The sequence below is a fragment of the Budorcas taxicolor genome, chromosome 11 (genome assembly GCF_023091745.1).
Source record: "Budorcas taxicolor isolate Tak-1 chromosome 11, Takin1.1, whole genome shotgun sequence".
In the NCBI taxonomy this organism is placed as follows: domain Eukaryota; kingdom Metazoa; phylum Chordata; class Mammalia; order Artiodactyla; family Bovidae; genus Budorcas; species Budorcas taxicolor.
This window is the reverse complement of record NC_068920.1, coordinates 60,173,805-60,193,230: the sequence shown is the minus strand read 5'-3', so window position 1 is coordinate 60,193,230 and position 19,426 is coordinate 60,173,805. Positions and strand designations below refer to the sequence as shown.

The window sequence follows — 19,426 nt, the reverse complement described above, 5'->3', positions numbered from 1 at the left end:
CACAGGGGACAGGCTCCAGCTGTTCAGCCTGCCTCACTTCTGGGGGAATGCTGAAGAAATGTCTAAGAAATAAAAGCTCTTGAAAAGAAGTAAGCAAATCCCCCCAATACACTCATGATATCCATACTTCTGGGCTTCACCTTGTATTGGTGGTACAGTTGCTCAGTCATGTCCTACTCTTGAGACCCCATGGACTGTAGCCCACCAAGCTCTTCTGCTCATGAGATTTCCCAGGCATTTCCCAGGTTCCTCTCCAGGGGATCTTTCCGACCCAGGGATTGAACCCATGTCTCCTGCATTGCAGGAGGTCTCCTGTATTACAGGCGGGCTCCCCTACTGCAGGTAGATTCTTTACCAACTGAGCCACCAGGGAAGCCCTTACCTTGTGTTACATTGTACTGTTGACCCCTTCCAGGTTCATTTCCTCACAGTGGTGGAACTACACTTGGTAGATCTCTGTATCCTTGTCCAGGCAGTGCTTGGAGGTAGAAAATACCAATTTTACTTGATTTGCTTAAGTCAATGACGTTAGTCATAATCTTTCTTGGAAACTATGTCATAATAGAAATGCAGAAAGAAAAAAAACATAAATACCATTTGTTCTTTAATAATGTAAAATCCCTACCATGTCCATTACCAGCAATCTGTACAAATATGTGATAAATAGTACTGAGTAAGGCACACAATGTTTGTTGACTGATTAAAGTTTTAATGATTTATTTATTTATATAATTGATACAATTGTATTTTTTTGGCCATTGGGCTTGCAGGATCTTAGTTCTCTGACCAGGCTCCCAGCATTGAAAGTGCAGAGTCTAACCACAGGACTACCAGGGAATTCCCATGGTTTTAATGATTTAAATTATGTATGTATGTATGTATGCATTTATGTATATCATCATCAGTTGAAGTTGGAAGATGAAAACTCTGGATTAAAAAGCCATTTAGACAGTGTTTTCTATAAAATATCTTCAATCTGCTAATGTTACCTACTGGAGAGAATTGGCTAGTGTTCCACTAGTGCTCTTGAATTTTGATGGTTGTATAACAAGGGGTCTGTATGAAGTGTTTGCTGTTCTTATTGTTTCAGTCACTAAGTTGTGTCCGACTCTTTTGTGACCCCATGGACTGTAGCCCACCAGGCTCCTCTGTCCATGGGATTTCCCAGGCAAGATTACTGGAGTGGGTTGCCATTTCCTCCTCCAGGGGATCTTTCTGACCCAGGAATCGAACCCATGTCTCCTGCATTGGCAGGTGGATTCTTCATCAATGAGCCACCAGGGAAGTCTGTGTGAAGCATTAGTAAACAATACAATTTAGATAGAACAGAAAAATATATGATATACAAGTTTCTTGTGAAAAGGAACAGTTAGAAATTCAATCTAGCTAGTCGCTTTGTAGAATGTTCATTTTGAGTTTATCTGAAGTTTCCTCATGATTTGATTCAGGTAATGCATTTCTGGCAGGAAAACCACAGAAGTGATGCTGTTTCTTTTCAGTGCATCATGTCATGAGACATATGAAGTCAATTTGTCCCACTCGTTGTGATGTTAACTTTGATCATTAAGGTGGTGTCTGCCAGGTTTCTCTATTATAAAATTACTATTTTTCCCTTTATAATTAATAAGTGTTTGTGACAGATACTTTCTTATCAAATTTTTAATTTTAGAATCCAGCTGATGATTCTGTCTGAATTAAGCCTCAGTTCAGTTCAGTCACTCAGTCATTTCTGACTCTTTGTGACCCCATGGACTGCAGCATGCCAGACTTCCCTGTCTATCACCAACTCCCAGAGCTTGCTCAAACTCATGTCCATCGAGTCGGTGATGCCATCCAACCATCTCATCCTCTGTTGTCCCCTTCTCCTCCTGCCTTCAATCTTTCCCAGCATCAGGGTCTTTTCCAATGAGTTAGCTCTTTGCATCAGGTGGCCAAAGTTTTGGAGTCTCAGCTTCAACATCAGTCCTTCCAATGAATATGCAGGATTGACTGGTTTGATTTCCTTGCAGCCCAAGGGACTCTCACGAGTCTTCTACAACACCACAGTTCAAAAGTATCAATTCTCTGGTGCTCAGTTTTCTTTGCAATCCAACTCTCATAACCATACATGACTACTGGAAAAACCATAGCTTTGACTAGACGGACCTCTGCTGGCAAAGTAATGTCTCTGCTTTTTAATATACTGTCTAGGTTGGTCATTCTTGCCTGAAAAATTTCATGGCTAGAGGAGCCTGATGGGTTACAGTCCATGGGGTCACAGAGAGTCAGACACGACTGAGCAACTAACTTTCTTTCTTTCTTCTTTTCTAGGTTGGTCATAGCTTTCCTTCCAAGGAGCAAGTGTCTTTTCATTTCATGGCTGCAGTCACCATCCACAGTGATTTTGGAGCTGAAGAAAATAGTCTCTCACTGTTTCCATTGTTTCCCCATCTATTTGCCATGAAGTGATAGGACCGGATGCCATGATCTTAGTTTTTTGAATTTTGAGTTTTAAGCCAGCTATTTCACTCTCCTCTTTTACTTTCGTCAAGAGGCTGTTTAGTTCCTCTTCACTTTCTGCCATAAGGGTGGTGTTGTCTGCGTATCTGAGGTTATTAATATTTCTCCTGGCAATCTTGATTCCAGCTTGTGCTTCATCCAACCCAGTATTTCACATGATGTACTCTGCATGTAAGTTAAATAAGGGTGACAATATACAGCCTTGATTTATTCCTTTCCCGATTTGGAACCAGTCTGTTGTTCCATGTCCAGTTCTAACTATTTCTTCTTGACCTGCATACAGATTTCTCAGGAGGCAGGTAAGGTGGTCTGGTATTCCCATATCTTGAAGAATTTTCCACAGTTTGTTGTGATCCACACAGTCAAAGTCTTTGGCGTAGTCAATAAAGCAGAAGTAGGTGTTTCTCTGGGACTCTTGCTTTTTCCATGATACAACAGATATTGGCAATTTGATCTCTGGTTCTTCTGCCTTTATATTCTTTGCAGCCAAATACTTATATAAAAAATCATATTATTTGCAGGCAAAGATGGAGAAGCTCTAGACTGTCAGCAAAAACAAGACCGGGAGCTGACTATGGCTAAGATTGTGAACTCTTTATTGCAAAATTCAGACGTAAATTGAAGAAAGTAGGGAAAACCACTAGACCACATTCAGGTATGACCTAAATCGAATCCTTTATGATTATACTGTGGAAGTGACAAATAGATTCAAGGGATTTGATCTGATAGACAGAGTGCCTGAAGAACTATGGAAGGAGGTTCGTGACATTGTATATGAGGCAGTGATCAAGACCATCCCCAAGAAAAAGAAATGCAGACAGGCAAAATGGTTATCTGATGAGGGCTTACAAATAGCTGAGAAAAGAAGAGAAGTGAAAGGCAAAGGAGAAAAGAAAAGATATACTCATATGAATGCAGAGTTCCAAAGAATAGCGAGGAGAGATAAGAAAGCCTTCCTCAGTGATCAGTGCAAAGAAATAGAGGAAAACAATAGAATGGGAAAGACTAGAGATCTCTTCAAGAAAATTAGAGATACCAAGGGAACATTTCATGCAAAGATGGGCACATTAAAGGACAGAAAGAATATGGACCTAACAGAAGCAGAAGATATTAAGAAGAGGTGGCAAGAATACACAGAAGAACTATACAAAAAAGATCTTCATGACCCAGATAACCACAAAAGTGTGATCATCCATCTAGAGCCAGACATCCTGGAATGCAAGTCAAGTGGGCCTCAGGAAGCATCACTACGAGCAAAGCTAGTGCAGGTGATGGAATTCCAGTTGAGCTATTTCAAATCCTAAAAGATGATGCTGTGCAAGAGCTGCACCAATATGCCAGCAAATTTAGAAAACTCAGCAGTGGCCACAGGACTGGAAAAGTTCAGTTTTCATTCCAATCCCACAGGAAGGCAATGCCAAAGAATCAAGTATGACAGTTACCAAATGATAATTTTCTAACTCCATTAATTCTTTATTTGTTGGTGTCTTACAGTAAGAAGAGGTTTTTTTTCTCTCTTATTTATTTAATCATTTGTGTATTATTATTTATTTAATATTGATAATAGACATTAAAATAGGTGTGAGGTGATATCTTATTGTGGTTTTAACTTCCATTTCCCTGATGGTTAGTTATGTTGAGCATCTTTTCATGTGCAGCTGCATTTTACTCTTACCTAGGGTGGCCTTGAAAGACAAGGGCGAGGATGCAATCCTGTCCACATCTCCAGGGTGGGGCATGGGGATAGCGGCTTTAAGCAATGCATCTGGTTATTCATTTTTCATAGAAAGAGTTGTCTGAAGTTGAAACATACATGGATTTATGGGCAGTGGTTAATGGCTTGGCCAGCTGGTCAAGAATCGGGAGGAAAAAGATCAGATGTGAGAGAAGGTCTGGGATAGAAGCATGGGAGTGGATCAGTGGAAAAGGATGTAAAGTGTCCTCCATTAATAATAATAATGGGAGCACCTACCGTGGAAGAGGCATTGGATGGTGATATGATGGTAACCACCACTGCATCTTTTAAATGCAGCACTAATTTCTGCCATTCCCCCCAGGAGATAAGATGGTTTGGTCAGCGGGGCAGATTCAGAGGCTTCTACTTAGCCATCTCCACTAAAACAGCTCTTCTCTTAGACACCAAGAACCAGTGTTAGACAGTGTTAGCTATCAACTATGCATATTCCAATTATACTATCTGGAAGCAGGAAAACTACCAGATGTGGGTCTGTGGACCCAATAGATCGAACTATGGACCCAGACTCTCTTTATTACCTGGCCCCTTAGGCCTTCCATTCCAATAGGGAGCCAATACCAACTCAGACTCTGTCCTATATTCCTTGAATTGTTTGGGTATCCCTCTTTCCCCAATGTACAGTTGCTCAAATGAATTATCCCTTTGTGGAGCCCTCTGGTCCTAGATCTCCTAACTTTTCTTCTCCTCCAGATGTTCCACAACTCACTTATTCCAGCCAAGAACCTTGGTTCCTCCCTTAACTCCTCTCCTTCCTAAGCTCCAATATCTAATCAATCACCAAGGTTTTTTTTTTTTTAATCTCCATCTCCCATATCTGTGGAATCCATCCAAATCCCCATTCTCATTGAAGCTTCTGTGGTTGAGACCATCATCTCTGAATTACTGTAATTTATTCTTCACTGATCATACAAACCATTGATGCATTCTTAACTAATCATCTCATTGCCCTTCTTAACACAGTTTCCATAGGATAACCAAAATGATCTGGTCACTTCATCCTCCTTGCTTAAGAACCCTTACTGCCTCTCTGATGTCTTAGACTAAACTGCTTAGGAGGACCCTGATTTTCTACTACTGTTTAAATATTCCCAGTCTTCCCATTGTCCGTCTCACACCAATAACGTCATCTGGTAGGTCTTTCTGTTCCTCTAGGCCCTTGGCATAGGCTATTATTTCCATCCACATAGCAATGATATCAACTACTTGTTGGGAAAGGCACAGATGGAATGCATGTGCAATCTTTACTATGCATTAGGCTCTCAATACAGTTTTCAAGTGGCTCAGCGGTAAAGAATCCGCTTGCCAATACAGGAGACACAGGGGACATAGGTTCGAACCCTGGGTCAGGAAAATCCTTTGGAAGAGGAAACAGCAACCCATCCCATTTTTCTTGCCTGGAAAATCCCATGGACAGAGGAAGTGTGGAGTCACAGAGCCTGATATCACTGAGCACACACATACTGCACTGCTGGCTCTCAATAATCACTGGCTAAACAAGTGACTAGCAAATGGATGAGTTCCTGGTGGCTCAGACAGTAAAGAATCCGCCTGCAATGTGGGAGACCTGGGTTTGATCCCTGGGATCGGAAGATTCCCTGGAGGAGGGCATGGCAGCCCACTCCAGTATTCTTGCCTGGAGAATCCCCATGGATAGAGGAGCCTGGAGGGCTACAGTCCATGAGGTTAGAAAGAATCGGACACAACCAAGCAACTAAGCACAGCACAGGGTGACTGATAAGACCATGTCCTCTTGACTATAAATTGGTCATACTTTACATTAATGATTGTTAAAACTAGGATTTCATTCTCCCTCTGGACATTATTTACATTTAATAATAAATGAACAACTGCAGTTCTCTTTGACAGCAAGACATTTGTTCACTTTTCACAGTTGAAAATGCCTGGTGAAGTAAACAACGAAGACAGACAAAAGCTTTACCCCTCTGAGCTTCAAACAGTAACCAGGCAACTTCATTCGTTCTAAAAATTATTAACCATCTCACTGACAATATATTCACAATACAGTGCCTTGGGTTCAACTGACCCGACCTCAAAGCACTTTGTAGGCACTCACCATGAATTTAGAGAACAATTTGTTTCCCATGAGATGAGGGGCTTGGGGTATGAACAAATGCAAAGGATCCAAGAAACTGAATCACACAGAGAACTTTAACTAGTAGCTAGTAGCTCCACCCTATAAGCCTCTGTCACCCTGTTTGTTTAACCTATACACTGAACACATCACGAGAAATGACAGGCTGGAATCAACATAGGTGGGAGAAACATCAACAGCCTCAGATATGTGGATGATACCACTCTGATGGCAGAAAGCGAAGAGGAAGTAAAGAGCCTCTTGATGAGGGTGAAGGAGCAGAGTGAAAGAGTCGACTTAAGACTAAACACTAAAAAAACTAAGATCATGGCATCTGGCCACATTACTGCATGGCAAATAGAAGGGGAAAAGGTGGAAGAAGTGACAGATTTCCTCTTCTTGGACTCCAAAATCACTGCAGACAGTGACTGCAGCCATGAAATCAGAAGACGATTGTTTCTTGGCAGGAAAGCGATGACAAACCTAAACAGTGTGTTGAAAAGCAGGGACATTACTCTGCTAACAGTGGTCTGTATAGTCGAGGCTATGGTCTTCCCAACGGTCACATATGGTTGTGGGAGCTGGACTGTAAAGAAGGCAGAACGCCAAAGAATTGATGCCTTCGAACTGCGGTGCTGGAGAATATTCCCAAAAGCCCCTTGGAGACCAAACCAGTCAATCTTAAGCGAGCTCAACCCTGTTTATTCACTGGAAGGACTGATGCTGAAGTTGAAGCTCCAGAATCTTGGTCATATGTTGCGAACAGACGACTCATTGGAAAAGTCCCTGATGCTGGGAAAGACTGAGGGCAGAACGAGAAGAGGGCGTCAGAGGATGAGATGGCTGGACTGCATCACTGATTGAATGAACACGAACTTGGGCAAACTCCAGGAGATGATGAGGGACATGGAGGCCTGGCGTGCTGCAGTCCATGGGATAGGAGAGTCTGGACACGACTGGGCGCCTGAACAACAACAAAAGTTGACCACAGCCACGTGGAGATTGATTGGGCCTCTGGCTAAAGCCACCTCCAGCTCAGGTAGATTCAGAGCCCCGCCTCCCCTCCCACCCGCTTCCACACTCCTGCCCCACGCTGAGCCCCGCCCCTCGCCTCCTCTGCCGGCTCCTCTCCCTACCTGGCCCCGCCTTCATACTTGGACCCCTCTTCCTCCCTGCCCCTTTTCCTTTCCACACTCGTGCCACGCCCCGTCCAGCCCTGAGCCCCGCCCCTCGCTTCCACTCCGGACCCCCGCGTTCACATGAGCCTGGTTCAGAGCTCCGCTTCCCCTCCCGCCCCGCCTTCACACAGAGGCCCAACCCCTCAGGGCCCCGCCTCCCCGCCTGGCCACACCTCCACGCTCGGACCCCACCCCTCCCCCAACTCTCCGCCCCGGCCGGCCCTGAGCCCCGCCCCTCGCCTCCTCTCAGGCTCCGCCTCCCCGCCTGGCCCCACCTCCACGCTCGGACCCCACCCCGCCCCCCGTCCCCCCTCTACTCTTCACGCTCTGGTCGCCCCCCCCCCCCACTCTCCGCCCCCGCCGGCCCTGGGCCCCGCCCCTCGCCTCCTCTTCAGGCCCCGCCTCCCCACTGGCCCCACCTCCACGCTCTGGGCACCCCCTTCCCGCCCCGGCCGGCCCTGAGCCCCGCCCCTCGCCTCCCCTCCAGGCCCCGCCTCCCCGCCTGGCCCCACCTCCACGCTCGGACCCCACCCCGCCCCTCCCCCTCTACTCTTCACGCTCTGGCCCCTCCCCCTGCCCCCCACTCTCCGCCCCAGCTGGCCCTGAGCCCAGTCTCCACGTCCCATCCAGACTTCCTGGGCCCGAACCCGCCTCCCGGGGGCGGGCCTGCACCAGGTGCGGGCTTGCGGTGTGGCGGAGCGCCAGGTGCGGCTTCCGCGTAAAGATGGCTGCCGCCTGCCGCGACGGGGTCTGGCTCCCGGCCCGCCGCCGCCTTCCTGCCGGGCGCCCGCTGCTGCGCTTCGCCCTGTGCCTCCTGTGCTGCGGCCCGGCGGCTGTGGGCGCCGTCCCCGAGGTCGGGCTCTGGACCGCGACGATCAGTGACGTAAGCGGAATGTCGGGACCGAGGCGAGGCGCATCTCGGGCCCGCAGGGTTCTCTGGCCCCCGCTGGGAGCCAGTCCCTGGCTTGTTCATCTGGCCAGGCCTGCTCTGGGCGCCCAGTAGGTTTCCTGGGCCTTTTGTCCGCTGTGGGCGGGGAGCGCCCCCTGCTCCGGCCAGACCTGGCCTATGGGGAAGACGAGTCAGGCTTCTGTGCAGGGGCGCGGCTCTCCCTTCTGAACCCTGTTAGTGAAAATCATCTTTCCCGTAGTCCTGGCCTCTCGCTCTGCTCGGACAGCCTCTGGCTAGATCAGGCCCTTCTTTATTCAGATCTGAGCCCTGAACCGCTTGGCACTCGTAGCGGCATCTTTGGATTTGACCCCTCGTGCCGGGGTGCAGCCACAGTGCCACACCCGCGTGGCCACAGGAAGGGCTTTCCAGGGTTTCAGTTTCCGCATACATTTATAAAGCGTGTGCGTCTTTATTCCTCTCTTTCTCTCTCTTCCTGCCTCCCTCCCTCCCTCCCTTTTTCTTCCTTCCAGAAGGGAACAGGCAACAGTCATGCCACTTTCCCTCTTTCTGGGTTTCTGAATTTCTCTCGGGCTCCTATCACAGTTCTGGGAGTATGTGTGGTTGGGGGGCGGGGGCGGGACATTTGCAAGGCTAGTCCGGAGGCTTGAGCCCATGGAAACTCTTCCTTTCCAGGGCAGGCCATTTGAGAACTTGACATCCGGAAGTTTCATGTCTCATGTTGGGGAGGAACGCCGGGGTAGAATTTTGGAAAAATTTGCTAAAGAGGGACAGGAAATCGAAGAGGCCTTACTACCACTTTTCTAGAGTCAGATGATTCATCCATCTCTGTTTGAGATGAATATTTTCCACATGTATAGAAGCGATGTCTGAATTCTTTTTATTAATTTATTTTTATTTATGGCTGCGCTGGGTCTTCCTTGCTGCCTGCGGGTTTTCTCCGTTTGCTGTGAGCGGGAACTACTTCTAGTTGAGGTGCTCAGGCCTCTCATTGCAGAGGCTTTTCTTGCTGTAGTGCAGGGTCTTTAGGACTGGAGCTTCAGTAGTTGTGGTGAGCCTGCAGCATATGGGATCTTCCTGGACCAGGGATCCAACCCATGTCCTCTGCACTGCCAGGCAGATGGTTAACCTCTGGACCCCCCGGAAGTCTGGATGTCCGAACTCTAAAGGCAAAACTTACATTTTGAATTCCTCAATCAGAAAAAGAAGGTAATGTGGGAGACTACAAATTCTTTATGTGGCACAAAAGCTACCTAGAGGCTAGAGTATGTATCTTGCTGAATCTTTAAGACCCAGTGCAACCATTTCTTCCAGGATTTTCCTGGGTTGGCGCCCTATTTTGTGTACCAGTCATAGAGCCTACGTATCTCCATTATTGAATTTCTCTGAACAGTAAAAAGCAAAATTCAGAGTGTGAGGTAAGGGAGTTAGAAGGCGAGGTTCAGAAAAAGAACAAGACTGGCACTTTATAGAACAGATCACCTTCAATGAGGTGAGAAGGGGCAGTAGTCAGATTAGTGAGCTGCTGCACGAACCCACCAAAAGAGTAAGTTTGTATAGGCATGTATGTGGAAAGCTATTGTCTTAAGGGGGCCGGTTCTTCTCCAAGGTTGTTCAGAGTAGTTATCTCCTAAACGGCTGGGGCAAAGAATTCTGGAGCTTGGCCAGAGGCTGGACAGTCTGGGAGCTGGGTCCAGCTAGGTATAGTCAACCTTAACGTCCATCTTTCTTCCGGTGAGAGAGTTCTTTGTTTTGCATAGAATGGTGGGGAGGACCTGGAGGGGAGTTTTAACACCAGGCTATTTTGAGCCAAGTAACTTTCCTTCACAGAGAACCACACTTAAGGTTTCCTGCTGCTTCTGTAGTGGATAGCATAAACTAAGTCAGAATAAATTGGAAATAAATCGGCTGCAAACAGACTGCTTGAACACATTGTTAGGTGAAAGACCAGGACACCAGAAGAGCGCCTAACAGGCGTTTTAATGGCGAAGCGCTCCCGGGCGCCGTTCCCGGACCCCAACGAGGCAGTTCCAGGAAGTCCGCGCCCGACCGTGTTGCGGGTGGCTTTTATACGTTCGTTGCGAGGGATGGTCAGGCTAGATGGACGGGGGTTTGGATAGGTCGCCAGGGCGAGGCGTCGCCGGCTGACAGGTCCTTCTGCGTGGCTGGGCTGGGGCGGCTTTAGCCGGCGAAGTGTGCTGTCATTGGTCCCTGGGATCTGGGAGGCTCCGTCCATTAGGGACTTCCCCCGCTGGCGGAAGGGAGAGGAGGGGCGGCCCATCATGACCCCCAGGGTCCAGCTTTACACATATCTGTAAAGATCTTTGCCAAGTACACTTAGGATAGGGAGATTTCTAAAGCCATGGGGAGAAAATAACTTTGCTTCTTGCATGAGAAAGAAAATTTTTCTTTGGATCCCATATAGTCTTTATTTTTATTGTTTAGTCGCTGAGTGTTGTCCGACTCTTCTGTGAGCCCATGGACTGTAACCCGTTAGGCTCCCCTGTCCATGGGGTTTCCCAGGCAAGGATACTAGAGCGGGTTATCATTTTCTTCTCCAGGGGATCTTCCTGACCCAGGGATCAAACCCATGTCTCTTGCATTGGCAGGCGGATTTTTTTTACCACTGAGCCACCAGGAAAGCCCCACGTGATCTTTAGTCCTGTGTAATTCAGGACAGTAGCAATCCATAAAGCTCTTTGCAAAGGGGAGGCTGATGTTTTTTTTTCCTCTCTCCTATTTTAATTTGTCACAACTTGTTATTCAGCACTGGAAAGGAAAGTGTAGTTTTCTTTCATTTGTCCTGCAAATTCATCCAGAGATGGTTCTTTCGATTGTAAAGGCTAACAGTTTAAGTGCCTGCCTACCATGTGCCATGCACTACACTGGCCATCGCTGTTGGAAGGATGTGTTTTAGACACAGCCGCCTCTCTCAGGAAGCTCACACAGTGATAGGGAGAGCAGATTCGTGGGTAGTAATTACACAAATGGTGGCATTCTTGGGATATTACTGGAGCACTGAGGAAATCACCTAACCCCACTTTCTGGAGTTGGTGCCTGGCTGACTCTGAAAGGATGCGTAGATGAAGAAGGAGGTGGCGAGTATAGCGGCAGCCATGTAGAAACTCTTGGTGAGTCTGCTGACAAGGCTGGAATGTTAGTTGGGATTGGACCACCATAAGCCTTCCATCCGTGAGCTTGGCCTTGAGCTTGTGGACAGGGATCTCAAACTCAAGGATCTGTGGGGGCTGAGACAAGTCCTATCAGTGAGTGAAGCAAGTTAGGTTTGGGGCTGGTGGGGAATGCTGTGAATTGCAGATGACATGCCACTGCTGAAGAGGGTGCTTGCCATTCAGCTCTAGCTGTGGATGCTGTAGGGCGGTCGGCACATTTTTTTTATCTTTTCTGGCTGCACCACACAGCATGTGGGATCTTAGTTCCCCAACCAGGTGTCAGTCCCTCACCCCCTGCAGGGAAAGTGCAGAATCTTAACTTTTGGACTTCCAGGGAAGTCCGTATATTTTTACTGTGTCAACTAATTCAGAAAAAGTTTTAAAAGGCTCCTTGTGGGCCCAACACAACCCATTTTGTAGGTTGAATTTGTATGTTGGCTACCAGTAGCAACTTGGGAGTGTGGATGGGGGCGAGCCACGGAAGAGTTTAGACATACCTGCTAATCACGGTGGCTGTTACCCAAGGGTGAGTTGTAGGCGCCAGTCTGGAGGCAGAGGTCCCAGTTAATTGCAGGAGTGTAGACCTGAATCAGGGCAGTGGTGGCAGGAATGGAGTGGGTGCTTGCTTTGTCACTCAGTCGTGACTGACTCTGTGGCCCCATGGACTGTAGCCTTCTAGGCTCCTCTGTCCATGGGATTTCCCAGGCAAGAATGCTGGAGTGGGTTGCCATTTCCTCCTTGGGGGGCCTCCCCAGTGCAGGGACTGAGCCCATGTCTCCTGTGTTGGCAAGTGGATTCTTACCACTGAGCCACCAGGGAGGCCCTGCAGGAATGAAGGGAAAGGGCTAAATCTGAGAAGTGTCTGTGAGATAAAGGAGGCGTGCCTTGGAGAGGTGCTGATGGAGGTGAGAGACCGGACGAAACCACGACTTGGGTGATTGGCGGTGGCATAATCTGCATACAGCCAGGCTGGTCAGCACCGGGAGAGCTGGTGAGGAGCAGATGGGGAGGCGTCTGCTTTAGTGCAGGTGAAAGAGGTTAAAGCGTCTGCCTGCAATGCGGGAGACCTGGGTTCAACCCCTGGGTTGGGAAGATCCCCTGGAGAAGGAAACGGCAACCCACTCCAGTACTCTTGCCTGGAGAATCCCATGGGCGGAAGAGCCTGGTGGGCTACAGTCCATGGGGTCGCAGAGTCGGACACGACAGAGCAACTTCACTCACTCACTCACTCACTCAAATGTGGACAGTACTGGACATCCCAGAGGGCATGACCTCTGGGTAATTGGGTATGTGGACCATCAGCTCAGAGGAGGGATCTGGACCAGGGTTTTATTGATGTTGAAACTGTTGAGGAGGGATGGGATTTCCCTGGTGGTCCAGTGGTTAAGAGTGCACCTTCTAATGCAGGGGGTGTAGGTTTGATCTCTGGTCGGGGAATTAAGATCCTACATGCCTCAAGGACAAAAACCCAAACATAAAACAGAAGCAATATTGTAGCAAATTCAATAAAGACTTTAAAAAAGAATGATCTGCATTTAAAAAAAAATCTTGAAAAAAACCATCAGGGAGGGGAAAGGGTTATCAAGAAAGAACCATTTCTCCTATCATGGTTTTCCTGTAATTCCTAACCACTTGTTCGTTTAACTTAATCTCTTCTCACAGAATTTTTATTCTTGGTGAGGGCAGACATGGATCGAACCAGTCAATCCTAAAGGAAATTAGTCCTGAATATTCATTGGAAGGACTGATACTGAAGCTGAAACTCCAGTACTTTGGCCACCTGATGGGAAGAACTTGATGCTGGGAAAGATTGAAGGCGGGAGGAGAAGGGGACGACAGAGGATCAGATGGTTGGATGGCATCATCAACTCAATGGACATGAGTTTGAGCAAATTCCAGGATTTAGTGATGGACAGGGAAGCCTGGCATGCTGCGGTCCATGGGGTGGCAAAGAGCTGGACACGACTGAGCAACTGAGCTGACTGAGGGCAGACATGAAATAACTAGCTAGTACAAGGTTTCATTGTGCTTGTGTTAAGGGATGTAAGGAATGGGTCCCACGAACCTTGGAAGGGAGGCCTGGCCTGGTATGGGCCGTGGTGGAAGATGCCCTGAGGAAGGGGATTTTGAGCTGGGCTTTCAGGCGTCAGAAGGAAATAACTAGAGGAAGAGTAAATTTTCAGGTAAGTTTTCAGGTTGACCACTAAGGTCCTGAGGGCTGGAAGGAGTATTATGTTTTTGAGGACCAGGTCTTGGGTATACCGGGCCCTGGGAGCCCCAGGGAGATTTGGTCTGTTGTAAAGAGACAGTCTGTGGTATAGTGCAGTGGTAAAGAATCTGCCTGCCAGTACAGGAGATGCAAGAGACGCAGGTTTGATCCCTGGATCAGGAAGATCCCTTGGAGAAGGAAATTGCAATCCGCTTCCTTATTGCCTGGGAAATCCCATAGACAGAGGAGCCTGGCGGCCTACAGTCCGTGAAGTGTCGAAGAGTCAGACATGACTGAGCGCACACACAGAGGGTGGTAAGCCACAGCTCAGAGAGAGGGTCAGCTGTTCTCTCAAAGGTGCGTTTATGTTGGTGCCAGGAGAGCAGGCGCAGGCGCGCAGACTCGCAGCCCTCCCTCAGCCCCTGTGCGCTGCTGGCCTCGGGCTGTGAGCCTTATGGGGCGTCACGTCCGCTGCAGGGAGTAGATTACACGGGACAAGGCTCTGAGCCAGGCAGTGATGGGACTAGGTTTATGGGTTGCTGTGTTTTTTCTCTTTTTGACCACACACCATGTGGGATCTTAGTTCCCTCACCAGGGATCAAGGCTGTGACTTCTGCATTGGAAGCATGTTGTCTTAACCAGTGGACCACCAGGGAAGTCCCAGATTTACATTAAAGTCTACAAGCAGTAAATGCTGGGGAGGGTGTGGAGAAAAGGGAGCCCTCCTACACTGTTGGTGGGAATGCAAACTTGTACAGCCACTATGGAGAACAGTGTGGAGATCCCTTAAAAAACTGGAAATAGAACTGCCTTATGACCCAGCAATCCCACTGCTGGGCATACACACCGAGGAAACCAGAATTGAAAGAGACACGTGCACCCCAATGTTCATCTCAGCACTGTTTATAATAGCCAGGACATGGAAGCAACCTAGATGTCCATCAGCAGACGAATGGATAAGAAAGCTGTGGTACATATGCACAATGGAGTATTAGTCAGACATTAAAAAGAATACATTTGAATCAGTTCTAATGAGGTGGATGAAACTGGAGCCGATTATACAGAGTGAAGTAAGCCAGAAAGAAGAACACCAATACAGTATACTAACGCATATATATGGAATTTAGAAAGATGATAACGATAGCCCTGTATGCGAGACAGCAAAAGAGACACAGATGTATAGAACAGACTTTTGGACTCTGTGGGAGAGGGCGAGGGTGGGATGATTTGGGAGAATGGCATTGAAACATGTATAATATCATATATGAAACGAATCGCCAGTCCAGGTTCGATGCATGATACTGGATGCTTGGGGCTGGTGCACTGGGACGACCCAGAGGGATGGTACCGGGGAGGGAGGTGGGAGGGGGGTTCAGGATGGGGAACACGTGTATACCTGTGGTGGATTCATGTTGATGTATGGCAAAACCAATACAATATTGTAAAGCAATTAACCTCCAATTAAAATAAATTTATATTAAAAAAAAGAAAGTAAAAAAAATAATCGATTTGGTCATAGTGGGGAGTGAAAGGATTGTTGTTGTTCAGTCGCAAAATCGTGTCCGACTCTTTGCGACCCCATGGACCGCAGCACTCCAGGCTTCCTTCACCATCTCCCAGAGTTTGCTCAAATTCATGTCCATTGAGTCAGTGATGCCATCCAACCATCTCATCCTTTGTCGTCCCCTTCTTCTTTTGCTTTCAATCTTTCCCAACATCAGGATCTTTTCCAGTGAATTGGCTCTTCGCATCAGGGGGCCAAAGGATTGGAGCTTCAGCTTTAGCATCAGTCCTCCCAGTGAATATTCAGAGTTGATTTCCTTTAGGATTCATGGTTCAGTCTTGCAGTCCAAGGGACTCTCAAGAATATTCTCCAGCACCACAATTCAAAAACGTCAGTTCTTTGGTGCTTATTTTCCAAAATACAGTAGTACTTTTAGACAGTAGAGAGAAATGTTTTTAACAAGCTTTTTCTTTATTAGTTTTTAAAAATACATGTGTATGTATATATGTTGGTTGCGGTGAATATTCGTTGCTGTGTGAGGGCTTTCTCCAGGTGCAGCGAGCAGGGGCTACTCTCTACTTGCAGTGCGTGGGCTGCTAATTGCGGTGGCTTCTCCCATGGCAGAGTGCAGGCTCTGGGCGAGCGGGTGGTCGTGGCACCCGGGCCTAGTTGTTCTGCGGCATATGCAGTCTTCCCAGGTCAGGGATCAAACCCAGGTCTCCTGCATTGGCAGCTGATTCTTATCCACTTACCACCAGGGAAGTCCAGTATATTTATTTCTTAATTTGGCTGCACCGGGTATTAGCTGTGCTTAGTTAGCTAGTTACTAGTTAGATGTGAGATCTAGTTTTCTGACCAGGGATCACACCTGACCCCCTGCTTGAGGAGCAGGGAATCCTGCCTAGCCACTGGACCACGAGGGAAGTCCCTAACAAGATCTTTCTATATTTCTTTGTTTCTCATTACAGAAATCAGGACCTTTGATATTTAGGAAAACTATGTTTAACTCTACTGAGATCAAGTTTTCTGGTAAGTATAATAAGCTAATATAATACTGAAGTAATAATAAATTATAAGTAAGCAACATATAATCTAATATATTAGTATAATATAAACTAAGATGACACATTATGATATTATGTACTTTAAACTAGGCAGATGTTTTTGGGTGATTATAACATTTTAAAAGTCTCTTGATCCAGTAGAAAATGTAGTTATTTTCAAGAATGGATTTTTCTAATCTTGTCTCAGAAAATGTAATATGAATCATTCTTTAAAAATTATAGTTAAAGCCTAATAAAGGAATCTTCAGCAAAAAAGTATTTCACCTCTGTGAAATTTGACTTTGAATCCTTTTTAAAATACAATAAATTCTTTTATGGATATAGGAAATGTCATGATTGTGATGAAACCTTTGTGCCTCTGAAATCTGTCTAAATATACACGATTCTAGTATGAAATAAAAATTATTAGACACTGATATTTAGGATTTTAGGGGTTATGAAAGCGAAAGTACTGCTCGGGACTCTTGTCTGTGTAAATACCGATATGTCATGACAAGTCATAGAGGGAGAGGTTTTCAGTATGTTTAGTGGGTTTCCAGGCTTTCCTAGTGGCTCAGCAGTGAAGAACCCACCTATCAATGCAGGAGATGCGGCTTCGATCCCTGGGTCGTGAAGATCCCCTGGAGGTGGAAATGGCACCCCACTCCACTTTTCTTGCCTGGAGAATCCCATGGACAGAGGAGCCTGGAGGGCCATAGTCCATGGGGGTGCAAAGGGTCGGACACGACTGAGCGACTAAATAACAACAAGTGGGTTTACACTGGATCTCAGTGTTTCTTGTAAACTTAGTGGGTTTACTGTGCTCTCACGCCTCTTGGTGTTTCCAGTAAGTTGACTAGGTCAGTTGGTCGCCAGGACAAAAGTCTGGGGATAAGGAGTGGTTTTTTTTGTTGGGTAGAGCAACTTGGCTTCGTGGACTCCACAGCCATGCCCATTTCTCTCTCATGCCATCCTCTGATAATCTGTTGGGCTGTCCTGCCCTGTGTGGTCTCTGCTGATGGAAGTAGGCGAGTCATTAGCTAGAAAGCAGAGGTGAATTCAAAGCAGCTCCCTGAGATCATAGATCTTTGGTCGGTGATAACAACTTGGTAAGAAGAAATCAAAGCCCAAGGTGGGTGAGGAAAAGATTTTGGCATCTCAGTGCTTTAATAAATTCATGTCACAGTGTCTAGACAAGATTTAAAACACTGGTGCAGACAAAAAAGCTCTGTGGGGAGTAAAAGGTTATATGGACCGGTGAAACAGAATTTGGTTTTTAGGCTCAAGCGGTAAAGAATTGCCTGCGGTGCAGGAGACACAGGAGACACGGGTTCAGTTCCTGGTTCGGGAAGATCCCCTGGAGGAGGAAATGGCAACCCACTCCAGTATTCTCGCCTGGAGAATCCCATGGGCAGGGGAGCCTGGTGGGCTACAGTCCGTGGGGGGCGCAAAGAGTCTGACATGACTGAGCAAGCATGCAACCCAATGTGAATGTCTGAGATCAGGCTTGAAGTAGATCACAGTTTAGTATTAACATATCTAAAGGGACAAAGAGTGAGGCAGCAGGAGGGAGTTAGGAGCAAAGGCATTTTTTTTTAAATGAGGGTTTAGTCCGGTGAAAGCTGGCAGTGCCTCAGCGCTGGTGGGCAAGAAGTCTTGAGCTGTGACCAAGGCTCTGACAGGTGGCTGGCAGGGGTGGGTGCACCAGAGCCTCCTGCTCTGCCATGCTCCCATGTTCGCCAGGCAACCTCCTCGTCACGCTGGGTGTCCAGGAAGGCTTGTTGAAGAGTCAGTCGACCGTTGCATGTCTGCTGTATAGTTACTATTTATTTTAAGGGAGCAATTGGGCATTTGGGTTTATACATGTGCAGCTGTAGTGCGAAAGAGGAGACAGCATCTCTGAGTTCTCACAGAGCAAAACTTTAGTGCCTGCAAAGTTAAGCATTGGTCCCTTGGATGTGTGTCTATGCTGTTTGGTGGATCCGACATCAGGCTTTCCCCTTGGTAGCTCAGAGGTTAAAGCGTCTGCCTGCAATGTGGGAGACCCAGGTTCGATTCCTGGGTTGGGAAGATCCCCTGGAGAAGGAAATGGCAACCCACTCCAGTATTCTTGGCCTGGAGAATCCCATAGATGGAGGAGCCTGGTGGGCTACAGTCCGTGGGGTCACAAAGACTCCGACACGACTGAGTGACTTAACTTTCACTTTCTTTAGGTGACCCCATATTCCTTCGCAAACTGCCTCAGGCGGTCATACTTCTGCCATACCCTCACGCCTCCTGGGCCTTTGCTGTCCACCCACCTCTTCCCTGGGTGGACTTCTGTTCTTTGCTCGTGAGCCTGCTGGGGCCCCATTCTTCACGACCACCTGACTGTGTTAGGCACCTTGCCCAGGGCTTGCTTAATCCCCTCTTCTCAGCCCCCTCCTCCATCAAAGGTGCCTGTTTAACTGTTAACTCTCCTTTCCCCTAATTCCTCTTGTCAAGCATCCAGGGATTATTCTGGTTTACCATTATGTCCCTTCCTGGCACACAAGGGCTGCTGACTCAGTACTTTTTGGGTGGATAAGTCAGTGAAGAGAATGTTTCAGAGTGAAATAAACAGTGACTGAGCATATCTGGGTACTCAGTTTATTTTAACACTGGACTTAACATACAGATGAAATGACTAGTCTTACAGCAACATTTGGTTCACTGTGATAATGTAATGAACTTATCTGTCCATTTTGTGGCGACTTTTTGGAGGAATTAGGTAATATTTTACTCATTGTTTTCTGAAGGTAGCCTATTTTAAATTGAATTCTTGAAACCTGAAATTTAAATTGGGGTATATAATATTGTTTACAATATTGTTACTACAAAATGAGACTTTCTTTTTCTAAACAGTTAAGTCATTCAGTTGTCCCAGGCCTGTGAAGTTTACCATAGAGTGGCATTTGGAGCATCATACCTGTCACAATGAATATTCTGAGTTGGAAGTAAGTAAAATGCAAATTTTAAATGAGTGTAAAGCTATGAAGGAAAAATTACAGAGTATAAAGATTTATTTGCTCATTAAGTGAGAAGTC

At 47.0% G+C, this 19,426-nt stretch overlaps 1 protein-coding gene across 2 annotated transcripts in view; it reads left to right on the top strand.

The window, feature by feature from the left end:
* Positions 1-8,249: 8,249 nt before the first annotated feature.
* Positions 8,250-19,426, top strand: part of TMEM87B (transmembrane protein 87B) — a 46,822-nt gene continuing 35,645 nt past the window's right edge. The window contains exons 1-3 of one of the 2 annotated variants that reach the window (XM_052648810.1): positions 8,250-8,408; positions 16,287-16,347; positions 19,245-19,336. In XM_052648810.1, the coding sequence (XP_052504770.1) occupies positions 8,250-8,408; positions 16,287-16,347; positions 19,245-19,336 (312 nt within the window). Of the gene's footprint in view, positions 8,409-16,286; positions 16,348-19,244; positions 19,337-19,426 lie in introns of those variants that run through there. The other variant, XM_052648811.1, reaches the window with a different exon arrangement.